Source organism: Elephas maximus, chromosome 15 (assembly GCF_024166365.1).
Source record: "Elephas maximus indicus isolate mEleMax1 chromosome 15, mEleMax1 primary haplotype, whole genome shotgun sequence".
NCBI lineage: Eukaryota > Metazoa > Chordata > Mammalia > Proboscidea > Elephantidae > Elephas > Elephas maximus.
The window spans coordinates 24,307,584-24,326,903 of record NC_064833.1 but is presented as its reverse complement, the minus strand read 5'-3'; the positions used below and the strand labels follow the sequence as shown (position 1 = coordinate 24,326,903).

At 42.0% G+C, this 19,320-nt stretch overlaps 1 protein-coding gene across 2 annotated transcripts in view; it reads right to left on the bottom strand.

The window, feature by feature from the left end:
• Positions 1-1,976: 1,976 nt before the first annotated feature.
• Positions 1,977-19,320, bottom strand: part of SAMD12 (sterile alpha motif domain containing 12) — a 418,291-nt gene continuing 400,947 nt past the window's right edge. For both annotated transcript variants that reach the window (XM_049854546.1, XM_049854548.1), the window contains exon 5: positions 1,977-10,764. In XM_049854546.1, coding sequence (XP_049710503.1) covers positions 10,742-10,764 — 23 coding nt within the window. In that variant the 3' untranslated portion in view covers positions 1,977-10,741. The remainder of the gene's footprint in view (positions 10,765-19,320) is intronic.

Below are 19,320 nucleotides of genomic sequence, written 5' to 3'. Positions count from 1 at the left end.
TTATGAAAATACTTCGTGGGAGAAGGGCATGGTTGACAAACAAACGTAGAAGGTGCAAATTATTTGTATAAAAACACAATATTAACAGTCCCAATGATTTCATAATCACTCTAAGAAACCTCCTCAACCAGGGACGGATCTTGGCAAAATAAATCACCACGAATGGATTTGAGACTTCCTCTAGGATGTGACAGCCAGCAGTGCAGTGTATATTTACTAGGTCTCATGTAGCGATTTTATAAGATTCTGAATAATAGGTCAACCAATTATTTTGGTGGCCTCAACTGAACTTGTCATAGACCTCACTGTCCTTGGTCCAAAAATTGCCACCCCATTTACACTGAAATGGCAGGAGAATTTTTTTTTGTATTGGAAAGTTATATCTAGGGGAATTTGCCTACTTCTGGCTTGGGGAGAACCTGGTATGTAAAGCTTTCACCTACCTTAGAAAACACATCTGGCTTTAGTCTTCCTTTCTATGAATTAATCTGCTTAATGAAGTGTTAGTAGGGTTGCTGGACTCAGAAGGATGGATGATAATAAGATGGAAAGAACTTGACACCAAGTTTAATTCAGTTCACATAATGTTTGTTGAGCAACTCTTATTTGTTAAGAGATACAAATGTGAGAGGAAAAAGTAAGCAGGAGAAGGGAAAAATGGAGAGCTTGAGGTAGGAGGGAAAGGGTAATGAGAAGGAGATAAGAGACAGACAAGAAGGTAAGAGTGAAATGTATCAAGATAAAAAAGAAAGGGAGAGATAAGCTAAAGGGGAAGAAATGGCAAAGGAAAAGGAAGAAAGTTATGGGAGATAAGAAGAGAAGGAATTGTCAGCAATGATCCAAGAAAAGTCAAGACTGAGAATGTTAGACTTTGGGGCTATCTCATTAACATCTAAAGAGGTTAACAGAAAAAGCCTATCCCATTTTCTGTGTTCTTAACCTGCATGAAGAGAGAGTGGCAGAAAGTTGTGCTTTTAGAGTTAGAAGGTCTGTGGAGAGATTCTGAAGATTTATACATCGAGCCAGTAAGCTAACTTAAAAAGTTATCACGTTTTGCTTTTGGAAACCATTTCTGGACAAAAACTAAGTCCACAGTAAAAACATAATAAAAAAGGCAATGGATGTCTTCGTTCTTTTTCATGCAATTCATAAATGCCTTTTGCTTTCTGGGAAAGAAGTATCTCTCTTGTACAAGTTGCGGCAATTCATCATATTCAGTAAAGTCATAGCGCCTCCTTGAGAAAAGGAAGGATGAAAATGGTAGCTTACAACAGGTAAAAAAAAAAAAAAAAAGTCTGTTGTTTACATTTGGTGCATCATATTCAGTAGGTTTTTTTTTTTGGGGGGGAAAAGTTTTTTTTTTTTTGGCATTTTCTAAACATGTGGAAGGTATCCAGGTGTTTGTTGAGCTGGAGATCTGGTAATGGCAAATCAGTCTGGCAGCACTAGTTGCGAACCCCAGATCTCTTGGGCAGGTGTTATTTGAAGGTCATTTTTTTTTTTTATCTCTATCGATAACATAGACGGCTTATAGGTCGCTACCTGAGAGAGATGGAGGGTGCTGGAAAAGGCCATCAATCATGTCATTATAAGCACTTAAGACTCTCTTGGGTGAAAGAAAATTGGCAGACCAAGATCTGTTGTCCCACCTCTTTCTAGGGCGTTACCATGTTTGGGAACAAGAGAATTGTGTCTGTTGCCCAGCTGTGCTCAACACTACAGCATTCAACGATAATAGCAATCACGCTGGTGGGATTTGGTGTTGGGGGAATTCTGCGGGCTCAGAGCTGGAGGGAGGCCACCAATTCGTTTCACATATATTATTTCTCCAGGAGACACAGCATAATTGAGGACAATTTTTCCACCATGAATTGCATCATTAGCTAACACAGGGAAAGTGAAATGCTGTTAGCTTCTCTTTTTCTTCTGCAAAGCTGATGAGCTGAAGAAAACAGAAATGAAAAGTTTAATATAGTTTTTTTTTTTTTTCCCCAAGGATATATGTTGAAAATCAGAATCAAAACACTTTTACTCGGTAATAGAAATCCCACATTTTAATACCTTGCCATGCACATAAGGAATCAAGTAATGCTGAATACAAAATAGTCAAATATACAAAATGATCAAGCAGATTTCTAAGCCTGGTAGAGATCATGCTCATAGACACAAGGGGGCAAAAGTCTGTACAGTCTCATTTTTATTAATTTAAAAAGAATCACGCCCCCTTCGCTCTTGGAGGACAATCCAACACAGAAGGAAACATTGTAAGAAAATAAAAAGGAGACCCAAAGGGAATTGGCAAGTTGATAGCTGCTTAAGATATGGAAATTGGTGGTTCAAAATTCTGAAGTACAATAATTCTTATCTTTAGTGAAAAAAGGGAACTAAAATGAACAGCCAACAAAAAAGGCACTCTTGTCTATCACATCACTTGATTATGTCCTTTTTTTTAGTCTAGGGTGCATAGAGGAAAAAACTGAAGTCGTGGACAATGAATAAGGAAAACAATTAACCCCTCTAGGAGGACCAACAGAATTCACATTGATGTTGAAGCTACTCTCTTAAGGAAGTGATAAAAATGTCTGCCATCTACTTAGGGCTTTTTTGTTATGACTTGTGCTTGTATGAATCAACGTTGGTGTTTTGCGGAACAGTGGACCAGTCATTTTCATGAGATTTTTTTCCCCCTCCCACCCTACGGAGAGCCTACGGAGAGCCTTAGATTTATATTCAACTCATTAGGTGTCATTTTTCTTCCTCTTTCTGTTTCAGCACAAATGCTAATATACAGTAGTTCATTAAGGAAGTTGGATGTGGCTCTCTGCTTCCTATGACCCTCAATCTGTCAACTTCCCACTTTCACTGGTCCCAGGGATTGGCCAGGGATGGGCAATTTCACCTGACTCTGTGGGCTTGGTCACAGCACTCTAAACCTCCGGAAGGTGGAGAAGTGGAGATAAACAACGGGTGCCTTGGCCACAGGCTCTTAGGTTGGATATATTGAAAGAAGCATGTGTGTGTATAAAACATTGAATCATTCTTTCTCATCATTCTTTTTTCTGTTCTAAATTCAAAAATGGAGGCTCAGTAATAACAGCTTTGAGGAGAAGGCATAAAGTAAGGCAAAGAGCTCACTGAATAAAAGTCATAACCCAGCTCACCATAGATAATTTACACACATGGACTGGTGGTCTGGGACAGCTTCTCCCCTTAGCTCATTTGAGCCTCCAAACGACCCTGTCTGCTAATGAGGGGCAAGTAGCATCCCAAACAGATGAGTAGAGGCCCAGAGAGACTGGGTGATTTCTATTCATCCAGTACTCTTGAATCCAAAACATTTGCTTCCTCTCTATCAGAGCAGAGCCAATCTCCACAAAGGTCTAAGAATAACCTGAGTATACAAACCACAACAGATCAATATTTTCTTTTCTCAGTTGCTTTTTACTGCTAATATGTAACTTTGTTACAATATCGATCTTTTCTAAAATTTTGTATAAAGCTATTTAATTTAGGGTCTAATGATATTAAATAGTTGGGTTCACTGGAACTACAGTAGTATGACTTAGGGCTGTAAGAGTTGTGGTGGAATTAGTTTTAAAACATTGGTGCTGGCTTGGCTTCTCAGCAGACTAGCTACTTCTGTCCCAATCATGACTGAGACACACAGTGCAAAGTCAAGAGCCTGGCATTATTCAGCTGTCTGCAATGTGAGTGAGCTTCTTTCACTGGCCAAACAACTGCCTCCTCAAACATGGCCTTGTAAGGGCAGCATTTTTCCATTGGTGGAGGAAAGGTAACAGCAGAGAAACCATTCAGAGCCCCAGAGAGCCTTCAAATGGCCTAAATGTGAGTTCAAGCAAGTGGAAGCCCTCCTGCTGGGGCTCCCCAGTGGCGGCCAACACATCTGAGGAGGCTGAAGCTTCCCCTTCTGCTGATTTGAGGTGGGAGTTGAGTAAGAATGAAAAAGGCAAAGATCCCAGCATTCAAATGTGAATGCACTTCCATTCTCTTCGAGGTTTTCACCTGTAAACAGGAACCTGTTTGATGTGAAAAAGAACCTGGCCACCCATTTCAAAATCTCAGCAGCTGGTATGTAGAGAAATGTATCCTCGAATGAGCTGTGTGGGGACGAGACACAGGAATTGTCAAAAGCTGCTGCAGTCAGCAGACAGCTCCCAAGTCAAACAGACTAAATGCAGTTAATTGTAGTTACAACAAACAAACAAAGACAACTGCAAATACAGAGAATTAGAATTGATTTAGGGGTCATAGAAGCAAGGACTGCAGCAGAGTACAACCTTCAAGTCATATTTTTGGCATTATGCTTGAATAGGGAGACTACCTAGAGCTTAAAAAGGTACCTTCATGGTATCTGTGCTATTTCAGAAGCCAGGCTAGCCTCTGAGGAGATAGAAGGCCACCCCACTGCCTTCTAGTGCAGTATCAGCAAATCTCCAGGCTGGAGAGCAACAAGCAATTGCTTGAGGCATTTAATGGCAAGCACAATTTTTTTTCAAGGTTATGCCACAAAATCAGTTTCCCCACCCCAAGAGGAATACTGATCTAACAAGAGTTTTCTGTTTTAGACGTTTTTTTAGAGTAAAGCATTTGAATACATTTCTATAGATTTTGAGGGGAGAAAGGATGATTAAATATATTCACACAAAATACACCTGCTTGCTCTCTTCCATCAACCCAGCCTGGAATTCTACATTTGGGGGCTGTGTGTGTGATAATGTGGTAAAACCACGTGACAGCAGCTCACTTTTCTTTGAGCCAAATGACTGAAATTTTAAAAGGTTATAAACAACATGGAAGGCAGCTAGCAGAGTCTTCCGTGTTTTAATTGTTTTGGGTATTAGTATCCGAAGTTGGTTAATTTAACAACCCCCTTGTCGTTCATGTCAGTAGGGCTGTTTTCTCCATTCTGCCCACTAGGTAACCAAGGCCTGGGTTGCAGAGCCCTTCTAAGGCTTCTGGAAACATTTGAAATTTGGAAAACAACAACAAAACAAACAACTAAGGAAGCAAATCCCTCAAATCACTGGCTCCAAAATACGAAAAGAATATTGTGTAATCAGAAATAATGCTTAAGTATCTACAACGAGTGTTGTATTACGTCAGCTCAGCCAGCAAACCAGTTTCTCTTGGCGTTCACTCCGACTTACGGGGGGCCCTATGTGTGTCAGAGTAGAAACGTGCTCATAGGCTTTTCGGTGGCTGGTTTTCAGAACTAGATCATCAGGCCTTTATTCTGAGATGTCTCTGGGTGGGTTCTAACTGCCAACGTTTTGGTTAGCAGCCAAGCATTTAACTGTGTGCACCACCAAGAGATTCCTACTATGTCAACCAGTCAGCTGCAATTAAACTCAAGTCACATAAAAAAAAAGTTTTTTTTTTTTACTTTTAAATTGCATTAAGTGTATGTTGTTGGTGCCTTTTCATGTTTGCTACAATTGGGGGCGTGGGGATCAGAAGTAAGAGTGTTTGGGACCCTCTGAGATTTTAAGACAGCCCTGAATGGCAAATGCTACTCCAGTTTTACAAAGCCTTGTACGTCCATTTCTGCTGCTCTGTAGAAGTCATTTTGCTGTTGGGCAGGAGGTTTAAAACCAGTCCCAGGCCCAAGAGCACTTCCCCTTACATGTCCCCTGGTGAATTTTGCCCCAAGAAACACAGATTTTAGAAACAGGGTTTGTCCTTTAGCTTAGAATTCTCCCTGCAGGGCCAAGGTGATGGCCAGAGGCGACCAGTATTGATCTGTCCCTCCTGCCTAACTAGAATCTCCAGGACAGCATCTATTGTGTTTTTTTTTTCATTAAAGTGTGGCAGAGCCTCTCTGTGTACTCTTCAACTTCCCATTGGTGTTTAGCTTTTACAAGAATGTTCCCTGTCTTCCCACTTGAGTAAGTTACCAGAGCAAAATAATGAAAATGCGGCACTTTTCCACCTTGAAGCTGTGCAGTGGTCAGCAACCACGTGCATTTGTAAAGCACAACTCATAGACAGTTCTCTGGCCACAGGATCAGATGCAGATCTAAGGAGACTAAGGGGCAGGACCTGCCTTTCTCTGAAACGGGGTCCCCAGCTGTGCCCCGAGTAGAAGCATCTCCTGGTCTGTCCTCTCTCCCTACTGCACAGACCTTGTTTTCAGTAACGGCGCTGACCAGTCAGCTCCTGGAGACGAGAATCCATATCCCACTGCTTTTGTGACAGCAAGCTTTCACCAGGACCAAACTTAAGAAGGAATTAAGTTGCACTGAAGGAAAAAAAAAAGATGACAACTAATCCAAACCAAACCAAACCAACTGCCGTTGAGTTGATACCAACTCACAGCGACCCTATACCACAGAGCACAACTGCCCCATAGGGTTTCCAAGGCTGTGATCTTTACGGAAGCAGACCGCCACATCTTCCTCCTGTGGAGTAGCTGGTGGGTTCTAAACCTTCGACCTTTCTGTTAGCAGCTGAGCACCTAACCACTGCGCTACCAGGGCTTCTTAGGTGACAACTAGAAGTATGCTTTTCTGTCTGAGTGGGCAGGCATCTACCCACAGCAGTATGTTAAAAGAGAGAGATTAAAAGAAAAAAAGAAGTCACACAAAACAAAGCAAAGAAGTGGGGTGGAGGAGCTGTGAGAGTGGGAGAGGTGAATAAAAACAGTCTTTAAGAAATAAAGGAGTTTATGTCATTTTCAAAGATTAGATTTTTAAAAAGAGTTGATGGCAGCTTTCAGTCTAGTTGTCAAGTAACAAAATTACCCTGAAGAATGGAGAGGCAAACATCTCGCAGAGCGAAGCTGCTAATGCACTAGGAAGTACAGGTTTCGGTAAAACTAAATAGTGCTGAGGGGTCTTGAAAACCTTTCTTCCGTAAGACTTTTATTGTTCCTATCCAAAATCAATTATGTGACATTTGCAGACAAAGAAAGCATTTGCAAGTAACAAGAGGGAAAATCCATTAGAAGTTTTTATCCTTCGTTTATATTCTCCCATCAGGTTGATACTCCTCTTCCCTCTTCTTGAATGTTAAAAATGGCAGAATTCCCTCACAACTAAGGACTGTTAGAGCCTCTGTTTGGGCAGCTCAGAAGAGGCTCTGGAGAGCCAGCTGGATTCCTCCGACCTGCATTCTGGAGGTAGAAGGCAGGCTGCAGCACACACCTCACAGAGCCTAAGCAGAGATTCGCAGACACGCCATTACCCACAAAAAAAGTTGATAGGGTCTCTATCCCTCTACGACACTATTGAAGTGATTTGCTTTTTCTTCTCTAGCAGAACCACCAATGCTCTGCGCGTTTAAATTCCATTCCGGAGCTGGAACAAGCTAATCCCCTTGGTACGCTACAAAGCCTGATAATTATTCATTTCTGCTCATTCCCAGGAGTGCCTTTCCTGCACAAGCGTGGGTGTCGGCCTTTTAATAAGAAGGTGTAGCACAGGTTTAAGTAAAAGGAAAAGTTAAGCATCGACAGTTTACAGTCCTCAGATATCAAAATATTTACCCCTTATCTCCCCTCCTCCCGCTCCTACTGAACAAGACTCACCACAAGCATCTCTCAATTTCTGGGCCGTAAAATTTCCCACATACACCTTGAGAAGAAGGTACAGCATGGCAGGAAGTACCCATGAGTAACATGGAGGATCACCATGTAACCAAAAAATCCACAGGCTGGGAATGAAGTCATTTCTCCATTTTGCTGGTTGACCTTGCGACCGCTCAGATTTTATGCTGCCATGTTTCCAAAACAATTTCCCATCACGATTTCAATCAGAGGTCTACAGTCTGGAAAATAGTAGTTCATGTGCAAATAGGTGGTATATGCCAGGCATTAAGGCATTTTTAGAGAAGCTCTCTTCCTTCAACTGGGCTCTTTCATTGTCTTCTTCCATCTCCATCTGTACCCCTCATCTTTTGATTATTTTCCAGCACTCCTTTGATTCAAAAATGCTCAGAAATGCTGCTTTTCTCATTGTTCAGGGACCACTTTGCAAAAGTCAAACTAAGAAACGATGAGCCACCATCAGTTAATGCACGTCTGCACCATTAGGCCTGTCCAGTTTTCCAAGGGTGTTAGCAGTAGTCTCAGAACGTCCTTGGCTACACCAATTATTTCCCAGCTATACTAGCTCAGCACCTGGCAGTAGTTCAGTAGTTCTTTAGGATTCATTGGGTAGGCTCAATTCTGTGTTACTAAGACTAGTTACAGAATTGAAGCTTTATAGAATCCAGCATAGTAACAAACAGGTGTGCCTATACAAAGGATGGGAATACAGGTGGCTAGGGTGGTAATCAAGGAAAGCAAGTCAAGTTTGCTTTGGGAAGCTCTAACCAGCTAAATCTGGTCCCTGGAAGGGCTGGCTGTACATGAAGGGTACAAATATGTGGCCTGATGCTGTTCACTACTTCCTCTTCTGCCTCCCATCTCCTTCAGCAGTGGACATGCCTGCTGCCATGTGCGTTTTCCCAGGTTACTTGAGCTGGAGGTGAATGCTGTCTGATTTCCGTTTTCATTGCAGAAAAGGTGGGTTGGTGACAGCATTTGGAAGGAGGAGATACAGTTTCATAAGGCAGGGAGCATCTGTCTTATACAATGCTGTTGCCCCACACAACGCTTGGTACAGAGTAGACTCCAAAAATACTTGCTGAATAATGAAATGAACGAATGGAGAAATGAATGAATTCTGCTGTTTGAATTGAACCTCATGAGAGGGGCAATGGAGGCTGGGATGTTACGCCCATTGTCAGCCAGAGTTTTGCCTCCTAATTCTGGATTTGTAGACAATTAGGATCTGCCTTCCTAAGTGCCACCTGCACAGTCCTCTGCCTCGAGCCTGATGGTCCCCAGTGCTGACCAGCTAAAGGGCCAAATCTTAGTGGTAATGGAAGCTTCTCTGAGTTCCCACTTGGAAGCCCCCATCTCTGGTGCTACAGCCTGACAGGCTTGTGGTGAGTCATGAGTCATCCTGCTGGTGACTCACCAGAATCACATTTGGATCTCTCTCCCCTTTCCTGTCAGGTTTCCAAATCTCAGGTTTCCAATGGGCTGTGTATTTCCTGAGACCCTGAGGGGAGGCAAGCTGTGAGAAGGGCAGACAATGACTGCGTGTCTGGAGACACCCTAAAATACCATGCTTGCTTGTGCGGAAAGGGTCCCAGAAGTTGTAATATATATATTTTAAAGAAAAGCCTCTGCTATCTGGCAGTCGTGGGCGGGGACAGTGGGCACACAGAGCATACGTTGCTGACCCTCAGCCAACTTTATGTCTTCAGGAAAAAAGTGCTACAGCATTATACAGGGTCAGTGAACATGGACATTTCTCTAAAGCTCAAAGACAAGAGAGAACTGGGTTGACAGCTTTCCCGAGACTGTGCTTTGTTGTAAGACATATTAAAAAAGTAACTAGTTGTGGGTCTAACCCTAGAAAAGATAAAAGGAGTCTGGTAGGGTCTATACCGAGGAAGGAACCCACTGCAGGGTCACTTGCTGTGATTTCTCTTCAGAAGGTTGTGATTTAAACCTGACCTAAAATTCTTTCCTAAGTGTTAAAGTCAGACCCCACAGGAACACTGCATTTTGCTACCCTTACCATCAACCCCCCCAGGCTCATTGACTAAAGGAAACCAGGTGCTATCAAGCTGATTCCGCTCCCTGCAACCCCACGTTGTGTCAGAGTAGAACTGTGCTCCACAGGGTTTCCGATGGCTGAGTTTTTTGGGAAGTAGATTGCCAGACCTTTCTTCTGAGGTACTTGTAGGTGGACTTGAACCTCCAACCATTTGGTTAGCAGCCAAAAGAAGGCCATCCCTCTTTTTCTCTGCAAGAACTCTGTTTTAAAACGAGAGAATATGTATGTTGGCTGAATAGAAGCCTCGTGTGTTTTGTATTTGCATCAGCATGTGGTACAGGTATGTCTAGGTACAAGAGACCAAGGGCTAAGGTATTACAATCACCAGAGCCACTTCTACTTCCCTTTGGTGCTACAATGAAATCCAGTTCTTCAGTAAAGTGTCAAGAGGTTAAGTCTACCAGTACTAACAGTCTTGTGGCCACATCTACACCAATCTACCACAAACGACTGCGGATGTGCTAGTCGTGGAGTTTGTTTTGGACAGTCGGAGCCAGAAGTAGGACAAGATTTAAAAAAGGAAAAGAAAAAACTTGTTTTCACACATGTACAGAACGTGCTAATTCATCGATGGAGTGTTCTCATATAAAGTGCTTAAGAGTTGGACAGATTATTTCTAGACGTCATAACTCACACAATCGAGACATGTTTACATTCCTATCAGGGCGTAATATTGTGAACACTTCCACTGAGACTGCAGAATTGCTGTAATTTTCTCTAAAACATCATGCCATCTGTACACATAATAAAATAATCCAGTAGTTGCCATGCTAAAACAGCACTCCTAGTGAAGGGCACAGACAGCTCCCCAGAGGGGACTTGAGTTATGCACAGTGATGAAAACCGGAAGCAATTTTCCAGCTAATGGTCTGCCAATGACCACTCGGAACAAGCTGGCACTGTGTATTATGCACCTCATTTTAAAACCCTCAGCCAACTAAGATTTTCCAAAACCCATCATCTCGACTGAATGGGTGTCTTTTCATTTAATCCGGTTAATTTGTCAATGTTCCAAGAATGTCTTCAGGCAGTGCCATAAGTTAGTCTTTCAGTGAGGAAGAGGACATTTTCATATCAACTGGCAGGACAGTAGCTTGGAAGGCTCACCATGTTTATGGAGAACCCTCGGTTGAGGCTGTAAGGAGAAAAAAGAGGAAAACAGGGTAAATTATTTCCTTTATGTTTCCAGATACTAATATGTAGCAATTATCCTATTCAAACGAACCCTAACACCCTAGGTCAAAGAGAAAGTCCAGTCGGGATAATGTCACTCAAGCCTGGAAGAGATTGCTGAAGGCTTGAAGTAACAGAGCGGGGCATGGAAGACACCATCTCAGAGACAGGCGAAGTTGCTTGGAAGAGAGGGTTGAACTTCAGCTCTGAAATTGGCATCCAGCTCTGACAGGTCTGCTGTTTGAGAAACCACTTCCTGTGTCACGGGGGTCACACCTTTACTTGATCTGGAATGAGATCAGACTGGGAATGACATAAGGTATTTTTTTTGCAGGGGGCTTCTTCCATCAGTAAACTTTCCTGGGATTAAAACCTAGAATAAAATATTGGAGACAGTATGGCTGCAGCCTTTGAGTTTGCTAGTTGAAAAGTTAGATGGGCCAAGCAGGTTAGGAACTTCATAAAGTCATTCAAACTTGACCAGAAATTGAACTACTTGAATTGCAACCCTGTGTTTGATGTTGGGCGTGCTGGTACAGCTAATATTTCCCTTATTTTTCTAATTTTAATTTTCTATTTTCCCTACAATTTTCTTTGAGTACTCCTTACAGTTCCTTATACATACAGCCTCAATAATTACTATGAGTGCCATTGAATATTTTGTTCAGGAAAATATCAATATTAGTTTTATTTAATGAGCAAAACTATTTGGGCAGTGGGAGAAAAGGACAGCAAGAATTCCTGATGTAAAAAACAAAAAACACCAATCTACGTGCGTTTTCAAACTGGCTTTTCAAAATGTGAGAGAATGCACATGTTTTATAAGTAAATGTTTAATTAAAACTTGCTGTTTTTGAGGAAATGCAAAAACAAAAATAAGGTCCTCTTTAAGCATATTAAATAAAAAACAATACATACTACCAATAAGGTTGGGATGAAAGTAGAATACTAATGTATTGCTGACGGCATTGTTAACTGGAAAAATAATGTCAATTTACTTAAGAACTATTAAAAAATTCATATTCATTGATGCAATGATCACATTCCTAGGAGGATATTCTAGGGAAACAGTCTGAAAAAAATAAAAGAAGCAATATGCACAAATGTGTAACCTAGAAGTTATTTATAATGATGGGAAATTGGGAAACAACCAGCCTCCTACTGCTGAAAATTTAGGTTAAGTAAATTATGGCACATTAACAAGATAGATGATTATATGGCTATTAAAGTAATAATTATGATGATTATGTAGCCACACACAAAACAGTTGTGATATACTACAATATAAAACTTACACATACGCATGGACAAGAACTGCAAGTGAAATGCTGAAGGTGTTAGAATTTTTATTATTGTTATGATAATATTTTGCAAAGTAGCAACAAAAAATTAGGCTCCCAGGGGTACGATATAACCCAGAAGCACTGACTAAAGCATCCGTAAAAAACCAAACCAGTTGCCATCGCCTCAATCCTGACTCATGACAACCCCGTGTGTGTCAGAATAGGACGGCACTTTATAGGGTTTTCAAGGCTGTGGCTTTTCAGAAGTAGATCACCAGACCTTTTTTCTGAGGCACCTCTGGGTGGGTTTGAACCGCCAACCTTTCGGTTAGTAGTCAAGTGAACTGTTTGCACCATGCTGTCTGCACCACTGAGACACCATGATTATTTTTATTCACAAATATTACCTCAAAATAAATACTTTACAGTGTATTAATAGTATTATTGAAGAGGGGCTAGAAACTGATGTGGGTAAAAACCACCTATCTATGTCAACCTGCAAGGGAGCAGCCCAGCCTGGGTAACCACATAGATCTTAGAAATCTGACACAGTACAGCATCCTTGAGATTTTGCTAAAATCATCTCCGGAAAATGTGTGACCTTGGAAAAGTGTTTTTAGGAATAACCTATAAAATAAAATTTAAAAAGGGAATAATAATAATAAACAGTGAGCTCTAATAAATTAATCAATCTATTGTAGTAAACAGAGCTTTGGATGCCAAATCTGGAGTAACTAGGTTTAGTCACAGTTGCTGTTTCTCCAAAAACCATGTTTTTCCTACGAGCATCTAAGAGCCGATGGAAAGTAGATACGCCTAATTTTAGCATATGTTAACATTTTTTCAAGTTTATTTTATCTCTTTTTGCTGTTGTTGAGAATATACACAGCAGAACATACATAAATTCATTAATTTCTACATGTATAATTCAGTGACATTGATTACGTTCTTTGAGTTGTGCAACCATTCTCACCTTCTTTTTCCAAATTGTTCCTTCCCCATGAATGTAAACTCACTGCCCCCTAAGGTTCCTATCTAATCTTTCGAGTTGCTATCGTCAATTTGATCCTATATAGATAGTTCTTAACCCCTAAAACTATTGCACTGAGATAATCTTTAAACTTTAAATCAAAAATATCCCCTGAAGTCTTCTTGAAACTAAACAATAGCTTAGCTTCATTAGTAAAGAATGCATATAACAACAGTTTTAACTACAGACATAAACTGAGCCCTTTATACTTTATAAAGTTCTTCAGCTATGGTGACCCAATATTCTCCTTAGGACAGACAGCCTTATATCCATTTTATGCACAGGGAAATTGAAGCCCAGAAGTGTTGTTTGCCCAAGACCAGGATCACTGTAACAAGGATCAAAGCTGTATTCAGATGTTGGTGTGTCTCACTCTGGTGGCATACAGGTGTGGCAGAGACAAACATATAAAGTACAATTATTCAAAGCCTTTCCCACCTCCCTATCTTCTAAGTAGGATTCTGTGTTTACCCATAAAACCCATCAGCACAAAGAAGGACCTGCTGGACAGGGAAGACTATTGGAGGCTAAACTAATATTAGAGCAGACAGACAGACTCCCACGAGACATGAATTCACGCAGCAGTAGGGGCCACAGAGGGATAAATGAAGGGTTGAGGAAGTGACACAGGAGGTTTGAGGTGGTGACTGCCATAACGAGTGGCATCTCAGGAAGATGATAGCCAAAGAGAAGGGTATCCTGTGGTGTAATATTCTCTTTGCTATCTTTTCTTGGAAGTCAGTAAAGTCTTAATTGTTCTTTGCTGCTTTTGCAGTTAGCATTGTGGTTATTTTGAATTGGTCGCCATGTTGAGTTGGGCTACGTCTTAGTCATCTAGTGCTGCTGTAACAGAAATACCACAAGCGGATGGCTTTAACAAACGGAGATTTATTCTCTTACAGTCTAGTGGTCTAAAGTTCAAATTCAGGGCACCAGCTCCAGGGGAAGTCTTTTTCTCTCTGTTGGCTCTAGTCGAAGGTCTTTCTCATTTATCTTCCCCTGGTCTAGGAGCTTCTCAGGAGCAGGGACCCCAGGTAAAAGGACATGCTGTTCTCCTGGTTCTTGTTTCCTGGTGGTATGAGGCCCTGCTGTTTCCCTGCTTGCTTCTCTCTTTTATATCTCAAAAGAGATTGACTTAAGACACCACCTAATCTTGGAGATTGAATCCTGCCTTATTAACGTAACTGCCTCTAATCTTGCATCATTAATATCACAGAGGTAGGATTTACAACACCTAGGAAAATCACATCAGATGACAAAACGGTGGACAATCTCACAATATTGAGACTCATGGTCTAGCCAAGTTGATATACATTTTGGGGGGACACAATTCAATCCATAACAGGCTGTATGTGGGAGCAAAAGGCCCCCCATTTACTCAGGTTATATGTGTCAGGTATGTGGCTAGAATTAAGGGCAATATTGCTAGTATGGGCATTCTTGGAACCAATCAGTTCTTTAGTCCAATAGTTGCAGAGTCTGGTATAACAAGGGAAGTATTAACGCCCAGTGGTTAAGAGCATGGGCCCTAGATTCAGGTGGGTCTGGGTTAACACCCCAGGCACAACGTTTACCAGCTATAAGAGACTGGAAAAACTGTTTCTTCAGGTCTTAATCTTTACCTTTAAAATGGTGATCATAATCCCACCTCCTGCATTGCTGTGAGGATAAAATGGGCTCATACAAAAAGCACTTTGCATGGTGCTTAGTAACTAGTAAAAAACTGATAAATGATGGCTACTATTATTATTATAACTACCACATACTCCCAAAATTCCTTTGAGAAGCCAGAAATACAAACAGAACAATGTCCTTATGCCATAGCTGGGGGCCAGGAAAAGAAACAAAATGCTGGGAGATTAAGCCTTTGCACCCTTTGGGAGACAGATAACCCTCTTCCCGCCTGCCAGCCTGCCAAAGCCACAGTCCACACTCTGGGCTTGCACCCTCCCTCAGATTAGCCCAGACATTAACAGACAGTTCCTTGATAAAGAGAGTTCACACCAAGACACCTCAAAGGCAGGAAGTGGCTGGCCCCAGAGGCAGTGGCCAGCTTGGCAGAGGGTTCGAGAACAGATCTGGGACTGAGTATGTCCAGCTCTGCCTTTCCCCACTCCAGCAGCAAATGGCTGAAAGGCTTTTGGGGAGAGGAAAAGATAATGTGTTTAGGCAGCCCTACCTCTCAGAGGCTGACAAGTGGAAATAGGACTTCGTTACTCAGAAAGGCTGTTTAGTGTCTTCCATTTAGAAACAAGGGCCATATCTTCTGTCCAAAGGTGTCTTTCTTGTGACTGAGTCTGAGGGCTTTGGGGAAGGCCTGTCTGCACTTCCATGTGCAAAAAATGATATTGGGTATGAGACGCACATTCCAAAAGAGACACATGGTCGCCCCAGATTAACAGCCAATGATAAGGGCAGCTAACATTTACCGAGTACCTACATCATGCCCGCTAAGGTTTTTCCGCAGTCATTCATTTAATCCTTGCTGTGATCTTTGCTGTCTAGGTTACATTAGTTTCCTAAAGCACCTGGAGAAATGGGGGCCAGTTTCATTAACTTATCACAGCCATACTACAAGCATCCACACAGCTGAGACTAGAACCCAGCTCTGTTCTCACCACAATGCATTCCTGACTGAGTAAGAAACGTGAATTAGGAAAACAAATTCCTTAACTCCACAGGAACGCAGGAGACAGGTCCAGTAGCTGTGTTTGTGTAAAGGTGTGCTCAGCAAATGTGAATTCTATACAGAAAGTGCCATAAATAAGAGGTTTGACCCACAAATAATTATATTTCTATCTAAACAGTCTAAACAGTTTATCTTTCCTATGTGTACAGCAAGGAGCCCTGGTGGCACGATGGTTAAACACTTGGCTATTAATGGAAAGGTTGGCGGTTCCAGCTCACCCAGCAGCTCTGCAGGAGAAAGACCTGACAATCTGCTCCAGGAAAGATTACAGCCTAGAAAGTGTTATGGGGCAGTTCTACTGTGTCACATGGGGTCCCTATGAGTCAAAACAACAATGTTTACAGTAGTAGTTCTCAACCGGGTACAATTTTCTCCCCTAGGGATCATCTGGCAATGTCTGGAGAAATTTTTGGTTATCACAACTGGAGTGGGGGGCAGTAGCAAAGGCATTTACTGGGTAGAGGACAGGGATAGTGCAAAACATCCTAGAACGCGTGGGACAGTCCCTTATAACAGAGAATCATCCAGCCCCAAATGTCAATAGGGCCGAGGCTGAGAGACCCTGCTGTAGAGCATGCAGGTTCCCTGTTTATCTTCTATTCCTGTTCCTGAGCCAAATATATCACTCCCAAAATAGTCAAGAGAAAAGCCAATATAAGTGTGTCTCTTGTGTGTACAGGAAATAAGGCTAATTTCAAACCGCACTCCCTTCCTCAATTAATCATTTGTTCATTTCATTTTATTTTACATTCTATGTAATCAAAACCTCTAACACTAAATCATTTCTAACTCTTAGAGCCCTCATAGGCATATAATACAAGAAACGAGATTGGATGATTTAGGCAAGTTATGTTCAATTAATTAATTAGAATGTATGGAAGAAGTTAGGAGATAAAAGAAGGACCAAGGAAGATTTACGTGGCAATAAAGCTAAACTCTGCTGCCAACCCTTTGGTGGGAGTAGTCGTGTCTGCTCTCAGTGGCACTGGTCCCATTACTGCCATTACCTGCTCCTGGGAGATTGCGGAGGGGCTGTTTGCTTCCTGAGAGTATGATTAAGGAACCAACTCCACCCACTAAGTACATGAAGATGGACATCAGAACCCCAAACAAGATGGTATCAGACGGCCAAGGATGTGAGTTAAGGGCAGTAAAACAGAAGGTGGATACAAACTAGCCTGGAACTTACTTCTCATAACCCCTAGTAAATGGGGATCACAACGTTGCCGTCGAGTCGACTCTGACTCATGGTGACCCCAGGTGTGTCAGAGTAGAAGTGTGCTTCATAGGGTTTCCAATGGCTCATTTTTTCAGAAGTAGATTGCCAGTTCTTTCTTCTAAGGCACCTCTGGGTGAACCTGAATCTTCGACTTTTTGGTTAGCAGCTGAGTGCATTAGCAGTTTACACCAAGCAGGGACTCACTATAGCTAATAATGATCATAACAGTAAGCACCATCCTCACACAAGCACTTACACATGCCTCACGTTCTCCTAAGAACCTGTGTTCATTTTGTACCGGGCTTTGAACCGATTCATTCTGTTTGAACCCCTGTTGAGAAGTTAGATTTTCACCCCAGATATACTGAATCAGAATCTACAGTTTAACAAGATCCCCAGGTGATTCTTATGTATTAAAATTTGAGAATCACTGCTCTACTAGTTGGGAGAAAAAGGAGACAGTTGGCTTCTGAAAAAATTACAGCTGACAGGGCAGTTCTACTCTGTCATATAGCCTATGAAGCAGAATCGTATTGATGGCAGTAGTTCTCAGAATTGGTCCTTAACCAGCAGATTAGCATTGCCTGGGAATTGTTAGAAATGCAAATTTTCAGCAGGGGTTCAAACTGGAAAGAACCAGTTTGAAGGCCTGTTTTGAAGCAACCTAGACTCGATGGCAGTGGGTTAGTGAGGTAGTACTTTAACTCTCACTCCAGTGATAGAGGAAGCCACACTTGGAGAGGTAGATGACCTAAGACACGCTGCAACCTTTTAGACAGAAGAGACCCTTGGCCTTTGATTTGGTTATGACATGTCAGAGGCTTGTTGATTCCAGAAGTGTTAAGCAGGAAATAAGAAAATAGCGCCTACGGCAATTAGTTTTAAATTGCTGACTCATCTCTCACAGCTGGTGATGGAAACTTTGATGGCCCTTAGAAATTGCTCATTGGCGCCCCTCCTCAAACAGCACCCAGGGCACGTGTCCTGCCTGCCATACCTTAGCAGAACCTCTGCAGAGGCCCCATAGGACGCTTTTCAGGCAATTGTTTATAACAAGATCGGCTAGGAAGGTAGGAAGGTCTCAGCTCCCCTCCTCCAATCTCTCACACTTTGATTTTATTGTGTTAATTAAACCTCCCCCTAGAATGGGACTGGTTCCTGAAACTGTTGTTTCTACAGAGCCTGGTTTTGCAGTTCACGTTGACTTAGGTTGCCACTTCTCTCTTGGGGGTTCTAGAGAGTTCAGGTGATGAGTGAGGCTACACCCCTCCCCTACACGTGCACACATACACCCACACAGAGTACCCTTATGTGAAAGCTGCGCCTCTCTTTTCTCATTAAAAAAAAAAAAAAAGACTGTATTTGCTCACTTACTGTTCTACTATAATTAAAGCTGCTAGTCTGCACTTTGAGGCTAAAAAACCTCTCAGAAAATGACTGATTTTGGGGGAGCTACATTTCAGCTCTAGGTTTAAGAGCTCTGGCATTTAGGGCAGAAGTTCTTAAAGTTGACTGCATTGGACTCATCTCAGGAAGCTTCTTAAAAATTTTATTTTGACCAGTCTGTCTCCATTTCCGCTGATTCAGAATGTCGAGGGGGAGGTCTGGAAAATTCTGTGTCTAACGAGCTGTTTCGGTGATTCTCATGAAGTCCATAGAAGGGCCTACACTTTCTCCCAGTACCTAAATAGTAGTTGTTTGCCCCTCAGACAGAAGAAAGTGGTACAGACTATGTGGAATTCTGGTTTATAGGCTTGTTCCCTTCATATAATAGAATCCTAAATATCATATAGTGCCATGATCCACACATTGGGTTTTAGAGTAGAGCAGACAGGAGTGACTTTGAGACCTGAGAAAGCTCTCTAACCCATTCACAGTCCTGGGACTTAGGCAAGGGCCATCATTCCAGTATTGTTTACTTTCTACAGGCTGATTCATCTATCGATCAATCAACAGACATTCCATTGAGCACTTATTAAAATGCCCTGCACTGCCCTGGGGACTACAGGGCTTGAGGAGTTTCAGATCTGTATCATTGCTCTTATCACACTGTATTAGAATTACTTGATTATTTGTCCCTAGACCAACGCTTCTCAAACTTTACTGTGCTTAGAAATCCCATGGAGAGCTTGGTAAAATACAGATTTCTAGGCTCCAACTAGAAAGACTCTGATTCAATAGGTCTGGGGTGGGCCCATGAATCTACATTTCTAACAAGCTTGCTGCTTGGAGGAACACTCTTTAACCACCACAGCTCTGGGCCTTGAGCTTCTTTTGAAGTATGTTGTAGAATGCCT